The 20,707-nt window shown below is 38.0% G+C and overlaps 1 protein-coding gene across 1 annotated transcript; it reads right to left on the bottom strand.

Annotated features, from left to right (window-relative positions):
• Positions 1 to 10,268: 10,268 nt before the first annotated feature.
• C4H11orf91 (chromosome 4 C11orf91 homolog) lies at positions 10,269 to 12,541 on the bottom strand. The gene is made up of 2 exons (XM_067295528.1): positions 12,184 to 12,541; positions 10,269 to 11,452 (listed from the first exon to the last, which is right to left on the bottom strand). The coding sequence occupies exons 1-2, from the start codon at positions 12,539 to 12,541 to the stop codon at positions 11,370 to 11,372; spliced, it is 441 nt and encodes a 146-aa protein (XP_067151629.1). The 3' UTR covers positions 10,269 to 11,369.
• Between the last annotated feature and the right edge of the window lie 8,166 nt (positions 12,542 to 20,707).

The following is a 20,707-nucleotide window of genomic DNA, read 5'->3' as shown; positions in this document are numbered from 1 at the left end:
AGAAGTGCATGTAAATCCTATATAGAAATGGAGAAATTATCCTATGTAATGATCATTTCTTTTTCAGACTAACTTTGAAAAGGTGAGACATGGAAGAAAGAAAATGTGAGATAAAAAGTGCGTAGAAAAAGTATCACTGGATTCAGTGGCAGAACTCAAATGAGGCCTCTGTCTTGTTTAAGGGAAGATACATACAAAATTAACTTAATCTACAGTTTTACATTAGACTTTAAGATGTCTGACTATAAAGAATGAATTAGATTTCAATGTATTTTTTAGTCCTCCGATGTAAATGTGTAAGATCTAAATGCCTGCTTCTAAAAGTCTAAGGGAGCTTGAAAGCAGTCATTCTTTTCATGTGGCTGACCCTGTACATCCTGGACACATTTGAGTAGTTCTGAGTACTGTGTCCAAGGATCCTGCCAATCAGTTATAGTCTTGACCTTGCGTTCCTTGTACATAGGCAATTCTCAGTGGCTTCACATATCTCATGGACATGAAATTGGTTAGGCAGCAATCAAGCGTGGGTAGTATGGAGAATATTAGCAGGTCAGGAGTACCTTAACGGTCTGGAAGCCATAGATCTTTTGTTATGTGGTAACTCATACCTACTAGAAAATTGTTGTGTTAAAGCAAATTTCCTTGGAAAGATACATTCTTCTCATTGCTGGTGACCGCTGTGTGTAAAATAACACTCAGTGCTATCACAAGAAAGTATATCAATTAATGCTCCCGCTCCTTTTTGTAAGCCAAGCGTAGTCTCTGTGTAACTCCACTTGAGAGACTGGCATAACTAACCTGTTTGCAGTGCCTCTGTGTGGTTTCCAGTTTCTCAGTGTGTGCTTGGTAAGATGTGTACAATGTCTCTTAAAAAAGAGATAATCTCTTTTAATAAAACACCAAGTTATATGTCATCTTATATATATTTTAGTAAACCATTAGGGGAAAAAAAGAAAAAAAAAGGCAACATACAGAATGTTAGTTTATTAATACCATTAGCCTTTTTGTAAAAAGCTGTGAAAAAAGCAAGGCAAGGGAGAGTTTGCTCTTCTGAGCTCAGGAGGACTGCTCACTTGTCAGCGTGTGTGTAGGAAAACAGCCGTCTTTTACTATTATGTCTGTTGGATCAAATCTCTCCTCTCTCCACTTACCTGTCCTTTGCAAAAGGGTACAAGCATACAACTTTTTTGAGTAAGTAATAAATAAGTTTGAAAATAAGTATATGAGGTAAATAACTTTTACCTAGTTCTCTGTGGTTGCTCCAGATGCATTACTGGCCTGTTGAGCCGTTTTTTCAAAGCAGCATGTGTTCAAAAAGAAATGAATCAGCTCAAGCTGTTTTCTACAATGTTATTTGTACATAGCACTTTGTAGATTTTATAACAGTGCTATATGTAATAAATATGTCTAATGGTAACTTACACTTTCTTTGCCACACTTTCTTTTCAGGACTCCAGGACTTGGTGAGATTTTTTTCCTTATCAAAATACTTTAAGGTTGTATTTTTCCATTTTAAAGTCTAGGCATGCAAAATGAGGATGAGATTGCTCATTTAGAAAGCTTTTTTAAACTTCTGCCTTTCTCTCATAAACAAATAATGCAAAACTTGACTTGTGGATATGAGATTTGATAGGTCAGAAAATGAATTGGGTGCCAGCTTGCTATTTAAAAAGAAAGTTACGAGATGGTCAGGTCATAAAAGCAAACCTAGCTGATACTGCAGAATCTTTATTGAGAAGTTAATTGCATTGCACACTGATTGGCATTTTGTCAAAAGTATTGGTCCTGTCCTGGGCGCCCAGTCAAAAATGTTCTGCAGCGCCCAAAGTGTGAAAAGCAATCAGAAAACTGTATGCCTGGGGATTCCAGTTGTCCAGGAAAATTTTTGCTAGGGCAGTATACAAGACATAGGAGATGGGACAGGGGTTTCAACGGGGCTCTGAAGTGGATCAGACTGCACTGTGCAACACACTTGCCCTTTGGGAGGCCCTTAACATGAACAGATACAAGAACTACAGCCATCCAAAGTGATGTGGCAGAAGTGTGGTTTAGGCCCAGATTTTTAAAACCGTTGAGATGGCCAAAAAATCAAATAATACTTCGTGTTTTCAAAATCACCGTGATTCCATATGCCTATTGAAAATAATTAAAAAAATATGTGCATATGTATATATTTTTAGTACAAAAATATTTTTTGAAAATTGATTCTTAGATCCATCTTTGTCCCTATCCATTTAAGGTTCCTTAAGATGCACAGAGACACTAATGAAGAGTTAGTTCCCAGGGTTATACCATTGTAAAGCTCATGGAAGATGAGAAATGGGTGTTAAATAGTTAGATGGTCAAATGTGTAACAGATGTCTTGAAAATAATTACAAATATCATGAAGAGATGTTTCAGTAATTTGACTTAACTTTTGCATTTGGTCAAAATAATTCTTGTTTTAAGAAGTGCCTGAATTTTTATGAATTTCCATGCTCAATAATAGTCATTCCCAAAGAGCAGCTTGAAACTATTAAATTCTGTAAATAATTTTGTGACTATATAAATACACATTTACATATTAGACAATAATGGATCCAAAGGATTGTAAACTTTACAGAAAAAATTGATTCCACTGAGTACAATATTCAGAAAGGAAACGAATTTTTCTTCCAAAGCATGTCCCACTTCACTGCATTTCAGTGCGTTTCTATGCTATGTAAACTAGTGTCTAAACACCAAAACACACAGTGGCATCATTTAAAATTTCATATATCTGGTGAGGAGCACTGACTTTTGCAAACTCCAGTGGGATCATGTAAAGAGTGCCTGTGTACATGATTAATTAAAAAATTAATAGAAATAATAAAAAAACCCTTCTATTAAAGGAAAACAAAAAATTGTGGTCCTTACTCTGACTTTTTACAAGGAATCAGTGGCTTTCAGGTCCTGCATTACCAGCAAACTTACATGTTAAAAGCAATAGATATTTTGTCATGCAAAGCGGCAGAATACAGCAGCCTATGACAGGGATTTGCCAGGATCTAAAAAGCCAAGTGACTGTTGTAGAAGAATAAGTGGCAGACCTTCTCTTCTAGCAGTGGGTGGACACCAAGTAATTCTGGACTTACCACTATGGCAGGACTAAGAGTTTGAAGTTAATTGCTTGGAATCAATTTTATGTATTTTCTTAGCTTTTGATTTCCGTATTTGTTAAAACAATACAAAAATAGCAACATTAACAGCTTGTTCTATTTCCGAGTTATAAGCTTGGGAGATTTGCGTGTAAGCAAACTTGAGGTTTATTCTTTGTCCTTGCCTTTATCTACATTCAACTCTGCAAGCAGGAAAAGAAAAACACTTTATTCTCCACAAAATTAATTTTTGTATTGCTTTCTAGAGAGCCTGGGAGGGTTTTCTTCATATTGGTATAATACAAACTGTATTCAAGGTCACATATTTGATAGAAAAAATGACTAGAAAGCCAAAAAATTTAGAAAATAAGATGGCACCCATTTTATTGAGGCCTGAATATTGATTTAGGATTTAGCAATCCAGCAGTAACAGCTCAGACCCAATAAAGATTTTCTAGGGAGTTCTTTGGGTCCCATTAGAAAAAAATGTGTATAGCACGGATACTTTTACATTCTTTGATTTTTTTTTTCTTCATTTAACATGTTTCTTGCTGTAGCTGTGCGTTTTGAATCTTGACTTTTACAGCAGTGTACACCAAAAGCTGCTCTCTTTAACTCACAGATATACAGCTTGTGTGATAGTAGTAGTACCGTATGTGATAGAGGTTTTTAATTAGCTATGGCATGGCATGTCTTTGGCCAGTGTTTTGGTTTGTGATACTTACTGATGTCATCCTAGTGTTAAGGCGACATGAATGTAGATAATGTCTTCCATTGAAGTTACTGCCAAAACATCATCTCACTCCTAGGAGAAAAGGATTGAGCCAGTACTCTGTCAGTAAATTAACTGCCCCAGCTATCTTCTCATTGTGCGGAGAGAGGAGGGATGAGACCTGGTTCCAGCTCCTGGGGAGCTGGACGTTAGGAGATTGGAGGTCAGTTGTCCCTTCTTCAGAATTTTGGATTGGCCCTGGGCAAGGTGTTTAATCGAACTATGCCTCAGTGTCCCCATGTCTAAGGCAGGCATGAAGAAATACCTGTCCTCACACAACTGTTGAGGGGTTTAACTAACTGGTGTTTTTAGAAACTTTAAAATCCTGGAGCAAAAGCCAATACTTTAGTACAAAGCATTATTCATTATTTCATGGAGCTTGACAATTGTTCAGGACTCTTCAAGTTATTATATCCTCTGGTAGCATTAAAATATATGCGAATTTACAAACCCCCCCCCCCCCCCAAAAAAACTTTCTGATATTATTTTTGTTGTTCTAGGAAGCCCTTCTAATAGTAGCTTCTACACTTTTTACAGATGGAAAAGGCTTTCCAGAGATGTTATATCAAATATATAAATTGTCTCACTTCCTGTGCAACGCATTTCACTTCTTGATTAAATGAACTTTCCTTTTTTTTTATGCCCTTGAGATATAGAAAGGACTAGCTCTGTGTGATTGCAAATATCCGTTTATCTTGATTATTTGCAGCTTGATTCAACTGAATTATAATAGCTGTGTCTGTGAAAATTGCTCACAAACTTTTAAGTGCATTTCTGTATAAAATGGGCAAATTTGAGTTTTCTGAAGCCAGTTTGAACTGAAAACTGAGAGTGATTTGTAAAGTCTAGTCTAGGGACTAAACTGAAAGAGAAAGAAAATAATTAATTAAAATCTTACACTATGCAATCAGAAATGAAATCTCCACGAACTGGTTCCTTTTGCAGTTAAAATCATGGTACATACCAATGGTAGAATTTTACATATCATTGAACAGGAGACATTTAAGATGTTCTGAGTCATTATCAAATGGCTATGTTTTTACTCTGAACTGTAGGGTCATTATAGAAATGAAGCTTATGGGTACATAGCATAGTTTTTTCATGTTATTTGATACAGCTTAGTTGAAGTTGTACATGTTCTTTCTTGGCAATTTTGCACATTAAATAAAATATATCTTAAAATATATGTTGCTACTTATTGATTGTTCCTGATGTGTCCTTTTCGGTAAATCAGCTGTTTGAAAGTGTGAGCATGCCTTTCTCTTGGAACTGCCAGGCTTCTGAGCTATGTAGGGGTCCTGCTGCTTGTGCTCACAAGGAAGAACTGGAGAAAGGATAGGAAAAGAGTTTTAAGAGCTCCGCAAGTTAAAACTATGCATTTCAGCTGTGGTGGTCTGTCTAAAGAGAGGTGGTTGCCTACCTTGTGGAGGTGAGCAGGAGAATAATCAGTAAGCATGTGGATTTTGAGGACATCTTGTGATTCTGTGTTTCCTTTGTGAATTCTTACCTTCATTTCCTCTATGCCTTCCCCTATTACTCCTCTTGAAGAGGTCAGTCACTGTTATTTTTATTAGTGTTTATTCAGGCTTATATTTTCTGTTTTCAGTCAGAAATGAAGTGAAAAGAAAAAGGAATATGCAGGTATGTGTTTTTGACAGTCCTGATTTTGTATAATTTGTATTGCGAGACATTTGGAACAAAAATTCATTTTACTACAAGCAATACCTCTGTCCCTTCCTTCCTGTTCGTAGTTTCAGAGGAAAAAAAATGGAGACAGAAAAGGATTTCCCTGACATAGAGACAGAAATTAAGTTTCTAGTGTACATAACATTACTAGTTCTGGACAGATGATAGTCCTTGAGAGGCTGTTATATATCAAGTTGTGACTGTGTATGCTGAAGTTGGCACAAGGGGTTGTTCTGGCTCTTTTCTAGATATACCAAAAATCTCAGCCTATTTTGCAAGTGTATGCTTTAATGTGTAACATTAAACAACTGAGTAGTGTTTATTAATAATTATGTTTCCTTAGAGAGCCCAAATGCTCCACTTACCAACTGCTAGAAACCCTTCTGATTAGCACCACTTATTAGTATTTCACTCAATAGCAGATGTCAGTAACCTTAAGAAAACCAACCAACCAACTAACCAACCAACCAACCAAGAGAGGCCAGGTTTCCTAGAATGTTGCTCTTGATTTCCTTACTTTTATGTATAGACATGAGCTCTGAATTTTCAGAACAGGCAAATCTAACAAGCAGCATTCACTGTTGAAAAAGAAAAGTAATTTTTGATAGCTTTTGGATTTCCTCTGTAATCTGTCCCAGAGCTAGTTAAGGCAACCGTGCTTCAAGATTAATATACGCTCTAATGATCTGTTGTAATCAGGATGAGTATCTATTTGGAGAATTTTAAGATCTAAAATAAAGAAGCAGTCTGAAATTTGATGGACCCAACTGTTTGGTATACAGTACTTTAAAATAAAGCTTAAATTTGTTCTTTTTTTCAAATGTGTTTGAAAATTCTTCCTAACTTCTCCCATCGTAGAGCAGCTGAGGCCACTGCAAGTTTCAGAAGGGAAAGACCTGAGGGCGTTGCATGGGGGAACACAGACACATCCCTCTAGCTGGACACTGTGCTTTCAGAGAGAGAGGTATCATTGCTGAGCCCTCATGTTCACTGAAAAGATGTCACAATCTGCTTTTTGAATAGCCTTCTTTGTTAAGTATTTGGAGATGAAAGGGAAGAACTTGTTAACGTTTTGAAAACTTTGCCCATGAGTCAAAATCTTAGCCAACTGTTTCTTTCGTGAATGCAAGAGGGATAGATTAGCTGAGTCACAAGGGAGACTGAACATTTGTAAAAGAGATCTGAGCTGCACCAGTATCTAAATGTCTAGTTTAACCTTCCCTGAACAGTCTAAGAAAACAAAATCAGTTGAAAAATGGATGAAGTATGCTTTATAAATTAAAAACTATGCAGTAAGCTAGTGTTCTATTTTAGTTAATTTTTTTTTTAATGAAACAATAAACAAATATGGTTTCTAGATGCACTTATCTTGAAGGAAAAAACCCCATGTGCCTGCAGAGATGAGAGGAAATTGCTGGATGTAACAAGGTCAGGTGAATATAGAGAAGAAAAATAAAGGTAAAGAAAATGTTCATGGCCAAATGACAATTAACATATGCCTCATTATGTTTAACTGGTTGTTTGCCCAGGTTATGAATACAAATTTATTACTTTCTTGCCAACTTCATATACACAAATGGATTAATATTTCAAATTGAAAATACAGGAATACAGTGTTTTATTTCAGGTAGTGATATTTCATAAAATTTCCCATGTAGCTCCATTTAAGCCAAGAAAACCTGACTGAATAATGGCTGATTATGGCTGTAGGCAAAATGCAAGAGTTGATGAAAGATGAGGTGAAGTAATAGGGAACAACGATAATATGGAATGGAAATCCTTCTTTTAGGTCTTTGCTATAATCATGGGCAACTTAAAGACTGATTTAGGAGTGAAATTATTCTGGAGATTTCAGAAAATGAAGTTCCTATGCTACTTCATTTGATTTAAAAGCTCTTACTTATGAGTAATGCTTCTGAAGACCACTGTATGCTGGTCCTCTTTGTCCTGTCCAAGTTTGTCTGTCCTGTTGTCTTTAAGTATTAATATGGCTCCCATTTTCGTAGTAATTAAGCATTAAGTAATTAAACATTACTGTTTATAGATTTAGCCTTAACATTCTTTGTGAGAGATTTTTTTATCCTCAGTCTGCAGACGGAATTGTAAGAAACTAAAGCCTAGATTTCCAAGGATATTTAGGTACCTGTGTGCCTCTTCAGGCACCTAGGCATTTATGTATTTACTGATTCAACCACTGAGATGCGGTTGGAAAGAGAGAGCGAGAGAAGTTGTCTGTGATTATGATACTTATGAGAATTTCCCTGCCCCGTAAGTATGAAATTAAATGAATAGAACAGACTAACAGAAATGTTGAAAAACCCTTGCCCTTGAAGTTACCTGTGGGTCATGATTTTTGAGGATGTGAAGTCCTGGGATGGAAGAACAAACAAGCTCATGTCAGCTGTGTTTTGCATGGGTTTCATCCAGGTTAAGTGTGTGTTGACCAGAGCTAATGCGAATTAGGTGAAAGAGTTTAAGAAGGCCACTTTGGAGTTAGTTGTGATGTGCTGTTTGCAGTAAAAGATGCCTGCAAATGACCTGGGGAGGGCACTGGCCCGCCTGTGCCTCTGGCACGGCTTGCCTTCCCTGTCTTGCTGCTCCCTGACACAGGCTTCCAGCACTGCTTGAAAGAGAGCTTGCATTTGATGCAGTCCCTGCATAAATAAAGACCAGTTTGATATTTATTGTTTTGTTTTATTAAAAAGCATAATCATTAGCAGATTAAATTGTGAATTGCCGTATTGTCAGGGACGCCAGAATCACAATGGCAACTGTGGATGGTAAGTTTTTGTTTAAGATTTCCTAGCCTTTCTGATAAAGTGCAATTATTACAGTTTGGCAGTTGAAAAATGGGAGTTATAAACTGATTAATTTTTTTAATATAAATTCTCTGTAGGACTGATTAAAATCTGTCTGGAAAGAATAATACATTAAGAGTGAATGCTGTAATAAACAGTAAGAGGAAGTAAAATTTTGATATATTGTACTAAAATGCTTCGCAGTTGAGCAGCTTTAACACAATTTAGAACAGATTAAATTGTTAATTTTTTTTGAACAGCTGTTTGCAAAAATAGGATAGCTTCAGGGTTGCTTTACACCTTTATACCATTATGTCATACTGCCACGTACTGTTCTTGAATTAGAACAAGAAAAAGCAATTCTGTCTTTTCTACCAAAAATGGTATCAGTTTAACAGATGACCCTGTTTACTTCTTCTCTTCATCACTACAGGCATGCTTCATTTTATTGCACTTCGCATTATTGCACTTTGCAGATACTGCGTTTTTTACAAATTGAAGATTTGTGGCAACCCTGCGTCAAGCAAGTCTGTCAGCACCATTTTTCCAACAGCATGTGCTCACTTCGTGTCTCTGTGTCACATTTTGGTAATTCTCACAATATTTCAAACTTTTTCATTATTATTATATCTGTGATCAGTGACCTTTGATGTTACTGTTGTAATTGTTTTGGGGTGCCATGAACTGTGCCCATATAAGATGGTAAACTTAATCGATCAATGTTGTGTGTGTTCTGACTGCTCCACCGACCGGCCACTCCCCCATCTCTCTCCCTCTCCTCGGGCCTCCCTATTCCCCGAGACACAGCAATATTGAAATTGGGCCAATTAATAACCCTACAATGGCCTCTAAATGTTCAAGTGAAAGCAATAGTCGCACATCTCTCATTTTAAATCAAAAGCTAGAAATGATGAAGCTTAGTGCAGAAGGCATGTCGAAAGCCGAGAAAGGCCAAAAGCTCAGCCTCTTGCGCCAAGCAGTTAGCCAAGTTGTGAATGCAAAGGAAAAGTTCTTGAAGGAAATTCAAAGTGCTGCTCCAGTGAACGCATGAATGATAAGAAAGCCAAGCAGCCTTATTGCTGATATGGGGAAAGTTTCAGTGGTCTGGATAGAAGATCAAACCAGCCACAACATTCCCTTAAGCCAAAGCCTCATCCAGAGCCAGGCCCGAACTCCCTTCAGTTCTATGAAGGCTGAGAGAGGTGAAGAAGCTGCAGAAGAAAAGCTTGAAGCTAGCAGAGGTTGGTCATGAGGTTTCAGGAAAGAAGCCATCTCCATAACATAAAAGCGCAAGGTGAAGCAGCAAGTGCTGATGTAGAAGCTGCAGCAAGTTATCCAGAAGACCTAGCTAAGAGAACTGATGAAGGTGGCTACACTAAACAATAGATTTTCAATGTAGACGAAACAGCCTTCTTTTGGAAGAAGATGCTATCTAGGACTTTCACAGCTAGAGAGGAGAAGTCAATGCCTGGCTTCAAAGGACAGGCTGACAGCAAGAGAACTAGAACTGACAGCAAGAGAACTAGAACTGACAGCAAGAGAACTAGAACTGACAGCAAGGGAACTAGAATTAGAAGCAGAGCCTGAAGATGTGACTGAATTGCTGCAATCTCATGATAAAACTTTAAAGGATGAGGAGTTGCTTCTCATGGATGAGCAAAGAAAGTGGTTTCTTGAGATGGAATCTGCTCCTGGTGAAGATGCTGTGAACACTGTTGAAATGACAACAAAGGATTGACAATATTACGTAAACTTAGTTGATCAAGCAGCAGCAGGGTTAGAGAGGATTGACTCCAGTTTTGAGAGAAGTTCTGTTGTGGGTAAAATGCTGTCAAACAGCATCACATGCCACAGAGAAATCCTTTGTGAAAGGAAGAGTCAATCAATGTGGCAAACTTCATTGCTGTCTTAGTTTAAGAAATTGCCACAGCCACCCCAACCTTCAGCAACCACCACTCTGATCAGTCAGCAGCCATCAACATCGAGGCAAGACCCTCCTCCATCAGCAAAAAGATTACAACCCGCTGAAGGCTCAGATGATGGTTAGCATTTTTTAGCAATAAAGTATTTTTTAATCGAGGTATGTACATTGGTTTTTTAGACATAATGTTATTGCACACTTAATAGACTACAGTATAGTGTAAACATAACTTTTATATGGACTGGGAAACCAAAAAAATTCATGTGACTCACTTTATTGCAATATTCGCTTTATTGCGGTGGTCTGGAACCGAACCCGCAATATCTCTGAGGTATGCCTTAAATCTAGATGTTATAAAAGACATTAATTTTTTTTAATAGAAGATGTTCTCCAGATCTTTAACCTGCCATTGCTGCCTCTGTCCATCTTTTTCAGTGAAAGGAGATTCCTTCCAAACATAAGGATACTGTCTCTCCAAAAACTGCCACAGATTTTAGCCTAAGTCAAAGTTTTACAACTGTTTCATTAAAAATTAACTCAAGCCATAACTCCTGTAATTTGGTGGTACACTTGCACACTAAAAGAACTACTACACTATGATAGTTTGTAATGTGTTTTTATGCTAATATGAAAATAGTTTTCTAAAACTTATTTTTATTTCTGAGGCATGGTAGTTTTATTAACCGTATCTATTTACTCTCAGTTGCATTTACTGTATTTGGAACTAAAAAATAAATAAAACTGTATCTTGTATTGGAATTACTGTGGTTTTCTGCTACATGTATCTTGAACTTCATCACTGGACTGGAAGGAATCCTGACATTAGCAATGTTAATTTCTAGTGTTTCTGATGAAAATGGTGTCTACCCTGTTTGTCTATAGTAGCTGGAGAAAGAAATGTTCAGACACATCTATATTTGGAATATCTAGTGCTGGAGAAATAATGCACAAAAAGGTCAACAAGAAAATATACTGTATTACAGAATTGCATGTGGTAAGTAGAAAAATATATGGAAGATCCGTTAAAATACTCTATAGTGATATACTGACAGAATATCCAGCCAAAATAATCTTCTTCATGTTGGCTGCTGTTTCTTTAGCTTCTGCCTTGTTTTTATGCCTTGTATCTTTTCTTCTGTCATTGCCTTCAAAAGTTTATCTACACAGGAATGAAACATAATTTGTCATTAATTTTGTCCTTAATGCTTTACTTAAGAAAAATAACTCATATTAAGTTAAACTAACCAAGCTACTAATATTCTTTATAGTTTCCTGTCTAGAAAATATTTGAACAACTAGAATTTCTCACAAGCATTGAAAATAATATTAAAATGGTAAAATATCTATTACTATGACAAAAGAAAAAAATATTGATTTCCTGTTATGGAAAGTAAATGTATGCAAACTACGTATCAATTTCTTTGAGAGCTTCCTTTGGATGTTTAATTGATGGCTTTTTTTTCTGTGTTCTTGTAACCTCTGCTCTCCTCCAAGGCTCCCGACTGACAGCCGGTGGCCTCGGAGGAAACAGTGACAATCTCCTTACCTCCTTACTGAAAAGCTCAGTAATTATGGTGTGCTGAACTATTGTATTTTCTGTATTTCCTTCGTATCCAGTAAGTTTTGAAATTAAACCGCCAAACTTGCAATATTTACGGTAAGCCTTCGGCCACCTGGGGTCATTGCTGGCCTTCGCACCAGCGCTGCTTTGCAGCCGCAGGCCCCTCGCCGGCAGCGGGCGCGCCCTGCGCGTGCAGCCCGCTCCCCTCTGCGCCGCACCGCGCTGCGGTGGCCGAGGCGGCCCAGGCGCCGGCCGCCTCCCCCCTGCCCTGCGCTGCGCTGCGCTGCGCTGCGCTGCGCTGCCCGCGGGGCGCGGAGCCGGCCACGCACACTGGTGGGGGTCGAAGCCGTCGCCGACGAGCGCCAGCAGCTCCAGCTCCTTGAGGCGGATGCCCAGCTCGCAGATCTCGCCGTCCAGCTGCGGCTGCTCCCCGGGCCGCCGCGCCGCTGCCCCGCCGCCGCCCTCCGCCGCCGGGCAGAAGAAGCGCAGCGGCTCGTAGGCGATGGGCGCAAGCCCCGCGGGCCAGCGCGGCGCTCCAGCGGCGGCGCCCGACGGCGGCGCCCGTGGCCCGCCCGACGGGGCGAAGAGCTTGCGCGGGCGGCTGCGGTCGGCCAGCGGGGCGGCGGGCTCGGCGCGGTCGTGGAAGGGGGGAAAGTAGCGGGGTGGCGGCGGGCGCTGCTCGCTCATGGCGCCGCCGGGCCGCCCGCCAACGGCGGTTGTCGTGGCGACGGGGCGGCCGCGGGCGCCCCGGCCTGAGGAGGGCGGCCGCGGGCGCCGTGCTGCGGCCCCGGCGACGCCGTGCCGGGCGAGCCTCCCCTCCCCTCCGTGCTTGGCGCTGCCCCGGCGCGGGCGCACCAAAAAAAGAGGAACGAGCGCGGGCTGCGGCCGGCCCCGCCGCTTGTGGCGGTCCTGCGCGGCGCCCGCCGCCATTTCCTAGCAGCTCGGCGCGGCGCGGCGGCGGTGAGGGCCCGCCTCGTGACAGACCCCACCGCTAACGGTCTTGCTTCGCCCCCCCCCCCAAAAAAAAAACCCTCAAAAAACGGTTTCTCTTGTAGCTTTTCTTCAGAAGGAATGCCAGACTCCGAAGGTTTTAAACTTCTCCTTTAAAACGACTGGTTTCAATGCATACAGTGCAAGTTGAGCTGAAGTTTCCAGAATTACTGAGAATTTTCCTGCAGAGACAGGTACTCTACCTCATGGTTTAATTTCTCCATATGTGATGCAGTATTTCAGGAATGCATTAGACTCTGAAAGTATCATTTTTTAAAAGAATTGACTGAGGTGTTGTCCTAAAAATGTCTTTCAGCAGTTTATCCTCAGGCTGCACATGAATAGGGAACCCGTATCTTGAGGATACAAGGAGGTTGGTAATGAGTTAGGCAGAATTTTGTCTTCAGGGTGCTTGCTCATATATATATTCTATATATCCGTTGTTTGGGATTATTATTTTTTATTGTTCTTCCATGAAAAGCTTCTATGGTTCAAGTTGGATTTGGCAATCAGACCTGTTGTTAACACCATATGGCTAGTTGATAGTTTATAGTTAATCATTACTTCAGTTTTAGCTGTGTTTCCAGCAGACATTACAAAACCCCTGCAGTTCGAGGCGGTAACTGGCAACGCTGGTGGTAACTTCATGGAGTCCAAGTCAGGCCAAAAGACCCTCTTGGGCTTCCTGACAGAGGACATCCGGGATGGATTTGAGGGGTTTTGAGGTGTTCTGGGCAACCCTAATTAAAGAGAGGCACTCTACCAATACTGTTGGTAGATGATTGATGACTGCAGGGATTACGTCACTTAAAACGAGGGGAGAAGCCCACTGCAGTACTGGTGTAGGCTTGAGCAGACTTCAGCTCTACGTAGCTCTTATGGGATCATTTGTACTCTAAAAAGAATTCTATTTTTAAAGTTTTCCCATTAATAAAATGAGAAATTTGATGTAACCTATTTCTAGAAACAGGCTTCCATATACTTAGATGGAGCGTGCTGTGACCCAGTATAGATGTGAATGCTTTTTTTAAAAAAAATTTAGCAGATCTACAGACATTAACTACCACAAGATTGACAATCAGCGCTATTAAAAGTGGTAGGAGCTGAGAGATAATGGCAAGAGTTTAGTATTTTATTTTCATGTGCACTGTTTAGGGAATGTGGTCCAATCAACAGAAGAGTCAAAACAGATTGCGATGTATGCAATGTGCTTACATTATTAAATATTTAGTATTTTACAGTCAAGTACCAGTTGCATATCTTATGAATGGAACACACATTTTGAAATGGATACAAATCATGTAAGAAGTTTGATAATGAGATAACTTCTTTTTTGATCTCAGTGGATTAGGCAAGGATCACCAGTATAGTTGATTCTAAGTCACAATGTGAGGACAGAGTCGAAGCATTAAATGGAGCAAGCATCTATATTGTCTCTTTTTTTCATGATGATTTGGGAATCTATAGTAAAAATCAACAGCCCTTCCTTATCTAGGTCTTTTGTGGGTAACTTTTGAAAACAAGACAACGCACATGTAGAATGTGCAGAGTTCTACTTTCCAAACCAGCACGAGTCTCAGTGCTTCCACTTATCTTTGCTAAAATAAGTTTCTGTTTATCTGTGAACATGCAAAAGAAATACAAATATTTTAATGGCCAAGATAATGTTTATTTGAATCTGGTTCAGTTTGTCTTTGTTTAGGCTCCTTGTAATTAAATCTAATTTAGCTTTCCTTTTACTGATACAATTTACTTCCACATTGTGGTAATATTGGTATACTTTTTAATTAGTTCTGTTTTAAGTATTTGTATCTTGAGGGAGGAGGGACTGAATTTAGAGATTTTTACCAAGAATTGTTTTTTTATTTTGTTTTTTTTTTTCTCCTGGCCTTTTCTATAGCCATGGTAAATCTTTCAGAGTAATTACTGTTTTGCTGTTGCATTGTCAGTCATGCCATTTCATCTCCACCTTTTACCTATTAAAGAAGATTAGATAAAATATTATTATTTAATATTCGTTAAGGAAAACCAAAATATAAATATATCAAGGTGTGTGTGTTTGTGTGTAAGCATACATGTGGGTGGAAGAGAAGAGGTACTAGGAAACAAGTAAGGTTCTTGCGATTTAAAGCCCAAACTAAAACTTGTATTGTGCATTTCTTATATAGGGTGATAAGGAAGAGCATCTGTTAGGGAAATGTTTAAAAAAAAAGAAAAAGGTTGTCCTTCAGGCCTGTTGCCTCTTGAGAAGAAAAATATCCAAGGTTCATCATAAGGAATAGAATGTGCATGATAAACCTTGGTAGTAAGAATTGAGAAGTAATAGCAAAATGTCAGATCTTTAGTAAGAGTGCTTGTTTTATGAAATAGCTCTTCTGGCTAGTATGTATACTTTTAGTGAAGTAGACTTAAGTTAACAGTCCTAGCCATTATTTGTTAATTGGCAACGGTGTGCTTCATACTATCCTAGAGATACTAAATAACGTCCATTCCAAATCAGATATGCTGTAGTATATGGGTGATGACAAAGATTTCTTCCATATTACTGCAAGACTTTTAAGGACGCTTATGTGGAAAACAAGGCCATCATATTGATAAGCCTTTATCAATAAAATTATAAGTAGGATTATTAATCCTATTTTTCAGAGTTATAGACCATATACACATTTAGAGATTGAGAGAGATTTAATGTTGATTCTCATTACCACATATCTGTGTATGGTGAGGTTTTAATCATTTATTACAACTATCAGTGATAGGATGCCAAGATGGGTCTTGGACCTGATCTGTTGTGACAGTTCAATGTTTTTGAAGATAGATCTCAGTGAAAAGAGAGAAATTTCAAAACACAAAGAAGGGAGATTTTCAGCTGAAAGGGGCAAAGTAGGAGAACATGTGATGCTAAAAAAAATAAGAGGAAGGTACTTGTGTGCATTTAAGAGGAAAATTTTGGAGGAGAGAACTTAACACAAGTATTGTAGTTTCATAGTACTGATAACATTTTTCTAGATTTCTTCTTTCATCATTAAGTATTAGTCAGAGATACAGTTTAAACAAAATTTTGTTTTCCTAACACGTGTGGACTAGCAAATCATTGTGATACAGGACTTTATTTGCTGGCTGCTAAAATTATGAACCTTAAAGTTCCTTATTTCATGCTTACAGCAAACAAATGTGTGCTACTAATGTTAAGATGTGGATCATGCTGTCTCAAAGTGCCATCTGGTGGTGGTTTTACAGCTTTATAATGCTAGAAATGTTCTTTCTGATTGCATTAGTCACTAGGCAGGTGCAAGAATTAGAAGTTAGAGATATGGAGATTAGATAAAATACTGGGAATGCAAAGACTGTAGCAGTGAGAGTGTGTCAGAGTAAAATTCACGTCTTTATAATATGGATTTCAGAGATTTTCAATTCTCATAACTCCTTTAATTTCATTTAATATATAATTAACGATAGCCTCTTCACTGAAAAGCAAATAACGTCATTATATTTTGAAATTAAGATAACGACATTCCAGAGTTACTGTCTAACCTTTTTGAGGGAATGCAGTCAAGCTATTTTGGATTTAATTTTTATAATTGTACTTTTTATACTTTTTTTATATAATTATATTTTTACAGTTGTACATCTTGAGCTAATACATGGCTATGTAAGCCCCAGTATCCTGTTAGATAGCAAAAGGGTTTATGTATGTTTTATAGAAGAATATTCAAAACTAAATACATTGTTGTTTAGATGTCTTCATGAGTTAAGAATCAATTATATACAGTAAATGTAATTGTCCAATGGGAGAAAATACTGTTTTTTTGCATCTCAGAGAGTTAGGAAGTGTATTATTTCCTACTTAGGCCTAGGGAGGAAGGTCTTTTACACATGTCCGCATAGGGCCTCCCTCAAGCGTGGCTGCTTGCATTTCCATCCATGCCTGTACTTCCAGATTGCATTACTTTATTCTCCAGATTAAAGTCACAGTTTAACTTTTACTTGTTAAGCTTGTTAAAGAGTATAGCAATCTCTGCAAGAATTGGTGAGTTAATAAGGACTATACACCATATGATTGTCTCCATTGGAATCAAAGCAATCCCAAAGAGATAGTATCAGTGTTAGGAGTGTGGTGGTGGTGGAAAAATCCATTGAACCAACACCCATTTTTTAGCTAAGTTTTTATTTTGTAGGAGTAGCATAGTCTGGTAGTGAGAGCACATGCTTGTGAATCCTAAGATTTTTATGTTCCTGGTGCCATCTCTGTGATTTAGTTCATCTGTGAAATGGCTGCAATAATATTGTATCTTCCTCTGTAAACTACCTTCAGATATTGCAAACTATTGTTTTGATTATTAGCTGTATGTGTTTTATGATATACATTTTAGCATCTTGTACTTTTCTTGTACAAGCGTGTTCTAGCAAAACTCCTCAAATACCTAGCTAAAACTTGTACAGTTCTGCTCATGGTATCAACAGTGAGAATCCTAGTTCAGACAAGGCCCCTACTGAGTGTTTTTAGCGTTAAGTTTCTAACCATCTATGAATTTCACTATACTAAAACAACTGACTGTAGTTTTGGAGCTATTGGAAGAGATCTACATCATACAAACAAAGAGATTTGTTGCTAATCGAAAAGAAACTTTTAAAGTATTTGAACATGTGAAAACTTCTATGCACAAGAGAAGTGAATAGAGAAAAATAGCTGTTTTGCTATGATGTAAAAGTTGTGAGATATGGAAAAAATCGTGAGCTTTCAAGAAAAAGATATTGGTTTGCCCCTATTCATACTGGGTTATATGTTGGTCAGACGTGTTCGTTCATCTTTGGTATTCAAAATTTGTTTTCAAAGATGGGAACCTTTAGTCTCAGATGATGCAAATGAATACATCATGTAGACAGAAATTTTATGTAGTTAAACGGACCATAAATTATATGAAGATCAGAGTTTTGAGACGAAAGCAGTACATGCGTACTTGGTAGGTTAGCAGTTACAGTACAGATAATAACTATACATACTTGATCCAATAGAGGGAGTAATACACTTGCACTTGATAGTGTGATATAAATTTACCATGTTCATCTCTATGTATTTATGTGCTGATGTTTGAAGTATTAGAAATTAAGTGCTTATAAAAATGTTAATTTCAGAAAAGCAAGTCTTTTACTTATCTACCCAACAAAGACAATAGTGACAGTATTCCAGATACCACTCCCTACTGTACTTGTAACAGCTCTGAAGAAAAACTTTTGAAAGACTTTTCTCTTGAGAGAAAGTAAGGATAATCAATTAAAGGTGTGAAGTCTGAGAGCAGCTAAAATATGTTCATGTTAGACAATAGCAGCAGATGCAGTCTCTAGTGTCAGTGGTAATACGAACTTTTCAAATAAATGGTAGGAATGGTATACTATGCTTTTAACTGTCTGCATCACCATCTAATCTATACTGACTTTTTATTATGCATCTTGTATGCCCATTCACTTGTAATATTCTTACAATAAGTGCTGCCTAGGAGAATGTTTTCCCTTGGCTTGTTTTATACAATTTTAAAATTGCAGCTGCTGACAACATACACAGTTTAAATAGACATGCTCAGAATTGTTGAGTGTGTGTGTATGAATGTACATATTCACATAGATTGCTGTAAGAATTTGCAGAGGCTGTAGAAGCTACAGCTTTGCCACTTTTACCATGTTTTTAGTATTGCATTAAAAAGCACATTTTCATCATTCTGAGATACCCTGAAAAGTTATGTCTTAAAAAGTTAGATTTAACATCTAGTGTGTTATTTAAAACATATGCTAATAAATCACAGGGTTTTTTTTCTCAGTTCAAACTTCTGTCTGTCATCTAGCATGGGAATTCTGACATCTCTTGCTGATAGCATTTTCCATTAATTGAGGAGAAAAACTTGATTTCTGTTCTCTTTCCTAAGCTCTGCTTTCTTTTTCCTTCTTCATTAACATGCTCAACTTTTCTAGCTACTCATCTCTATAATGGGTGTATCATAGCTAAATATCTTTCTATATTATATTTTTAATGTACAACCTTTTAAATTTTCTCATCATCAGTTTGTCTTCCTGAAATCAGTTCAGAGTGATACCTGTGGAATTGTTTTCCTTTCTCACTGCTTTGTCCACATCACCCCTGTGATCATTCCCCTCACTTCTGCATCAGACCCTTTTCCTTTACAGCTTTTCACAATTTAGTCTTGCCCTATTTAGCTGATCTCATTATGTTGACATTCCTAGCTGGACTAATGCTGTATTTTATATCAACTTCCCACCATCAGTACCCAAATTCCCAGCTTTTATTGCCTATTGTTCTCTGTCAAAAATTGCTAGATTTTCTCCTCCTCTTCTTCTTCTAAGGTAAAAGCTTCCAAAAATCTACAGGAACTCCCATACTCTCCTTCAAATCCATGCATTTGCAGGCAGTGAGCTGTGAGTGTTCTGCTCCCCTCGTTTGTTTCTCCTTCCTCAGGCATATTAGTGCCTACATTCATGCTCTTTGTCATGCTGTTTCTTAATGAGAATAGAAGAGTCCCACGATGTTCACGAACTATTGTACTGCACCATCACTTGCTTCTGTTTCTTTATAGTCCCTTCCAGGAGGACACTCTGCTTCCGTATTTGAAAAGCAGGACCCAATTGTTAGACCCAATCCTGATTTAGACACATGGTACTACTGCAGTATATTAATAGGAATTGTAATAATTTGACTAAGTTAAACTATGTTATTTGCTATCAATATAATTTTTTTTACTGAGTGTATACTGGTTTCAGTTTATAATCTGATGGATTTGTTAGCAATATTGATTTCAGAAATATGCTGCTCCCTTTCCTGCTGAGTGTCTGTCTCCTCTACTAGATTTATCACGTTTCAACAATACAAGCCAATATGCAGAGGACTATTTATAAAGTCTCAAAGCACTATGCCAGCAAACTTAAAATTAACAGTGAGGGACTAATTAACAATTACACAACTTGAAAGAAGTGCTAATTAAAAAGTTTTTAAGAGATGAGTTTTCAATTGAAATAAAAAATTAGCCAGAGACTTAACGCCCAAAATAGAATTTGGACTGATTAGCAGGAATGCAAAAAACACTATCTGTGTAAGAAATTAATTTTTAATTTTCTCTTTAGGTAAGTCAGGTAAGTTGCTGTTTCTATGCATTGTGTCTTGCATATAAGTATGTGGAAGATGAAGGAGAAGGAAGGAGATTGTTTTGATGCAGCAGAGAGGTGTATGTTAATTCAGCAGATAAGTACTTTGCTTACCTATGTTGGCTTTTGAATTACTGATGGGTGCTTTCGCTTTAAACTGGAATCTTTGTCAGACACTGCTTCTTGCCACCACATAGGTCTCTAGGATGGCCTCATTGTTGAAACATTACTATTGATAATCGGTCTCTTTTCTGGAAATTATGTTGTTTTAGGAATATACTTTGCAATCTAAAGGAAGCAATGAGACCTTCTGTAGATTGGGAAAGCTGAATTCTGCTGAGCATTAGGATAGAGATCTGGGTTCAGTGCTAGTTTACACATATGTGAAAAAAGTCTATCACAGGAGACAAGGTTGCACTGAAGACAGAGTTCACCACATAGAAAATTAAAGAGCCCGTTCTATTCCAGCTTTGTGATAATGGAACTCATGAATAATCCTGAAGACAGCCTCGTACCTTGCTCCTGGCTGTTGTGCTGTACTCCAAACTCCATTTTAAATTCCTACTGTAGAGCCATTTCATCTGGGCTCAGTAAACACTGTTAGGTTTCACAATAATAAAGATTATTTAGTAGTAAATGTATTGCAGCAAAATGTATTACCCAAATGTGAAAATATAAACAGATTATACAATTGGATGTATACAGATAAGA

The sequence above is a fragment of the Apteryx mantelli genome, chromosome 4 (assembly GCF_036417845.1).
Source record: "Apteryx mantelli isolate bAptMan1 chromosome 4, bAptMan1.hap1, whole genome shotgun sequence".
In the NCBI taxonomy this organism is placed as follows: domain Eukaryota; kingdom Metazoa; phylum Chordata; class Aves; order Apterygiformes; family Apterygidae; genus Apteryx; species Apteryx mantelli.
The sequence above is the reverse complement of the archived record's forward strand: the minus strand, read 5'-3'. Positions and strand labels throughout refer to the sequence as shown.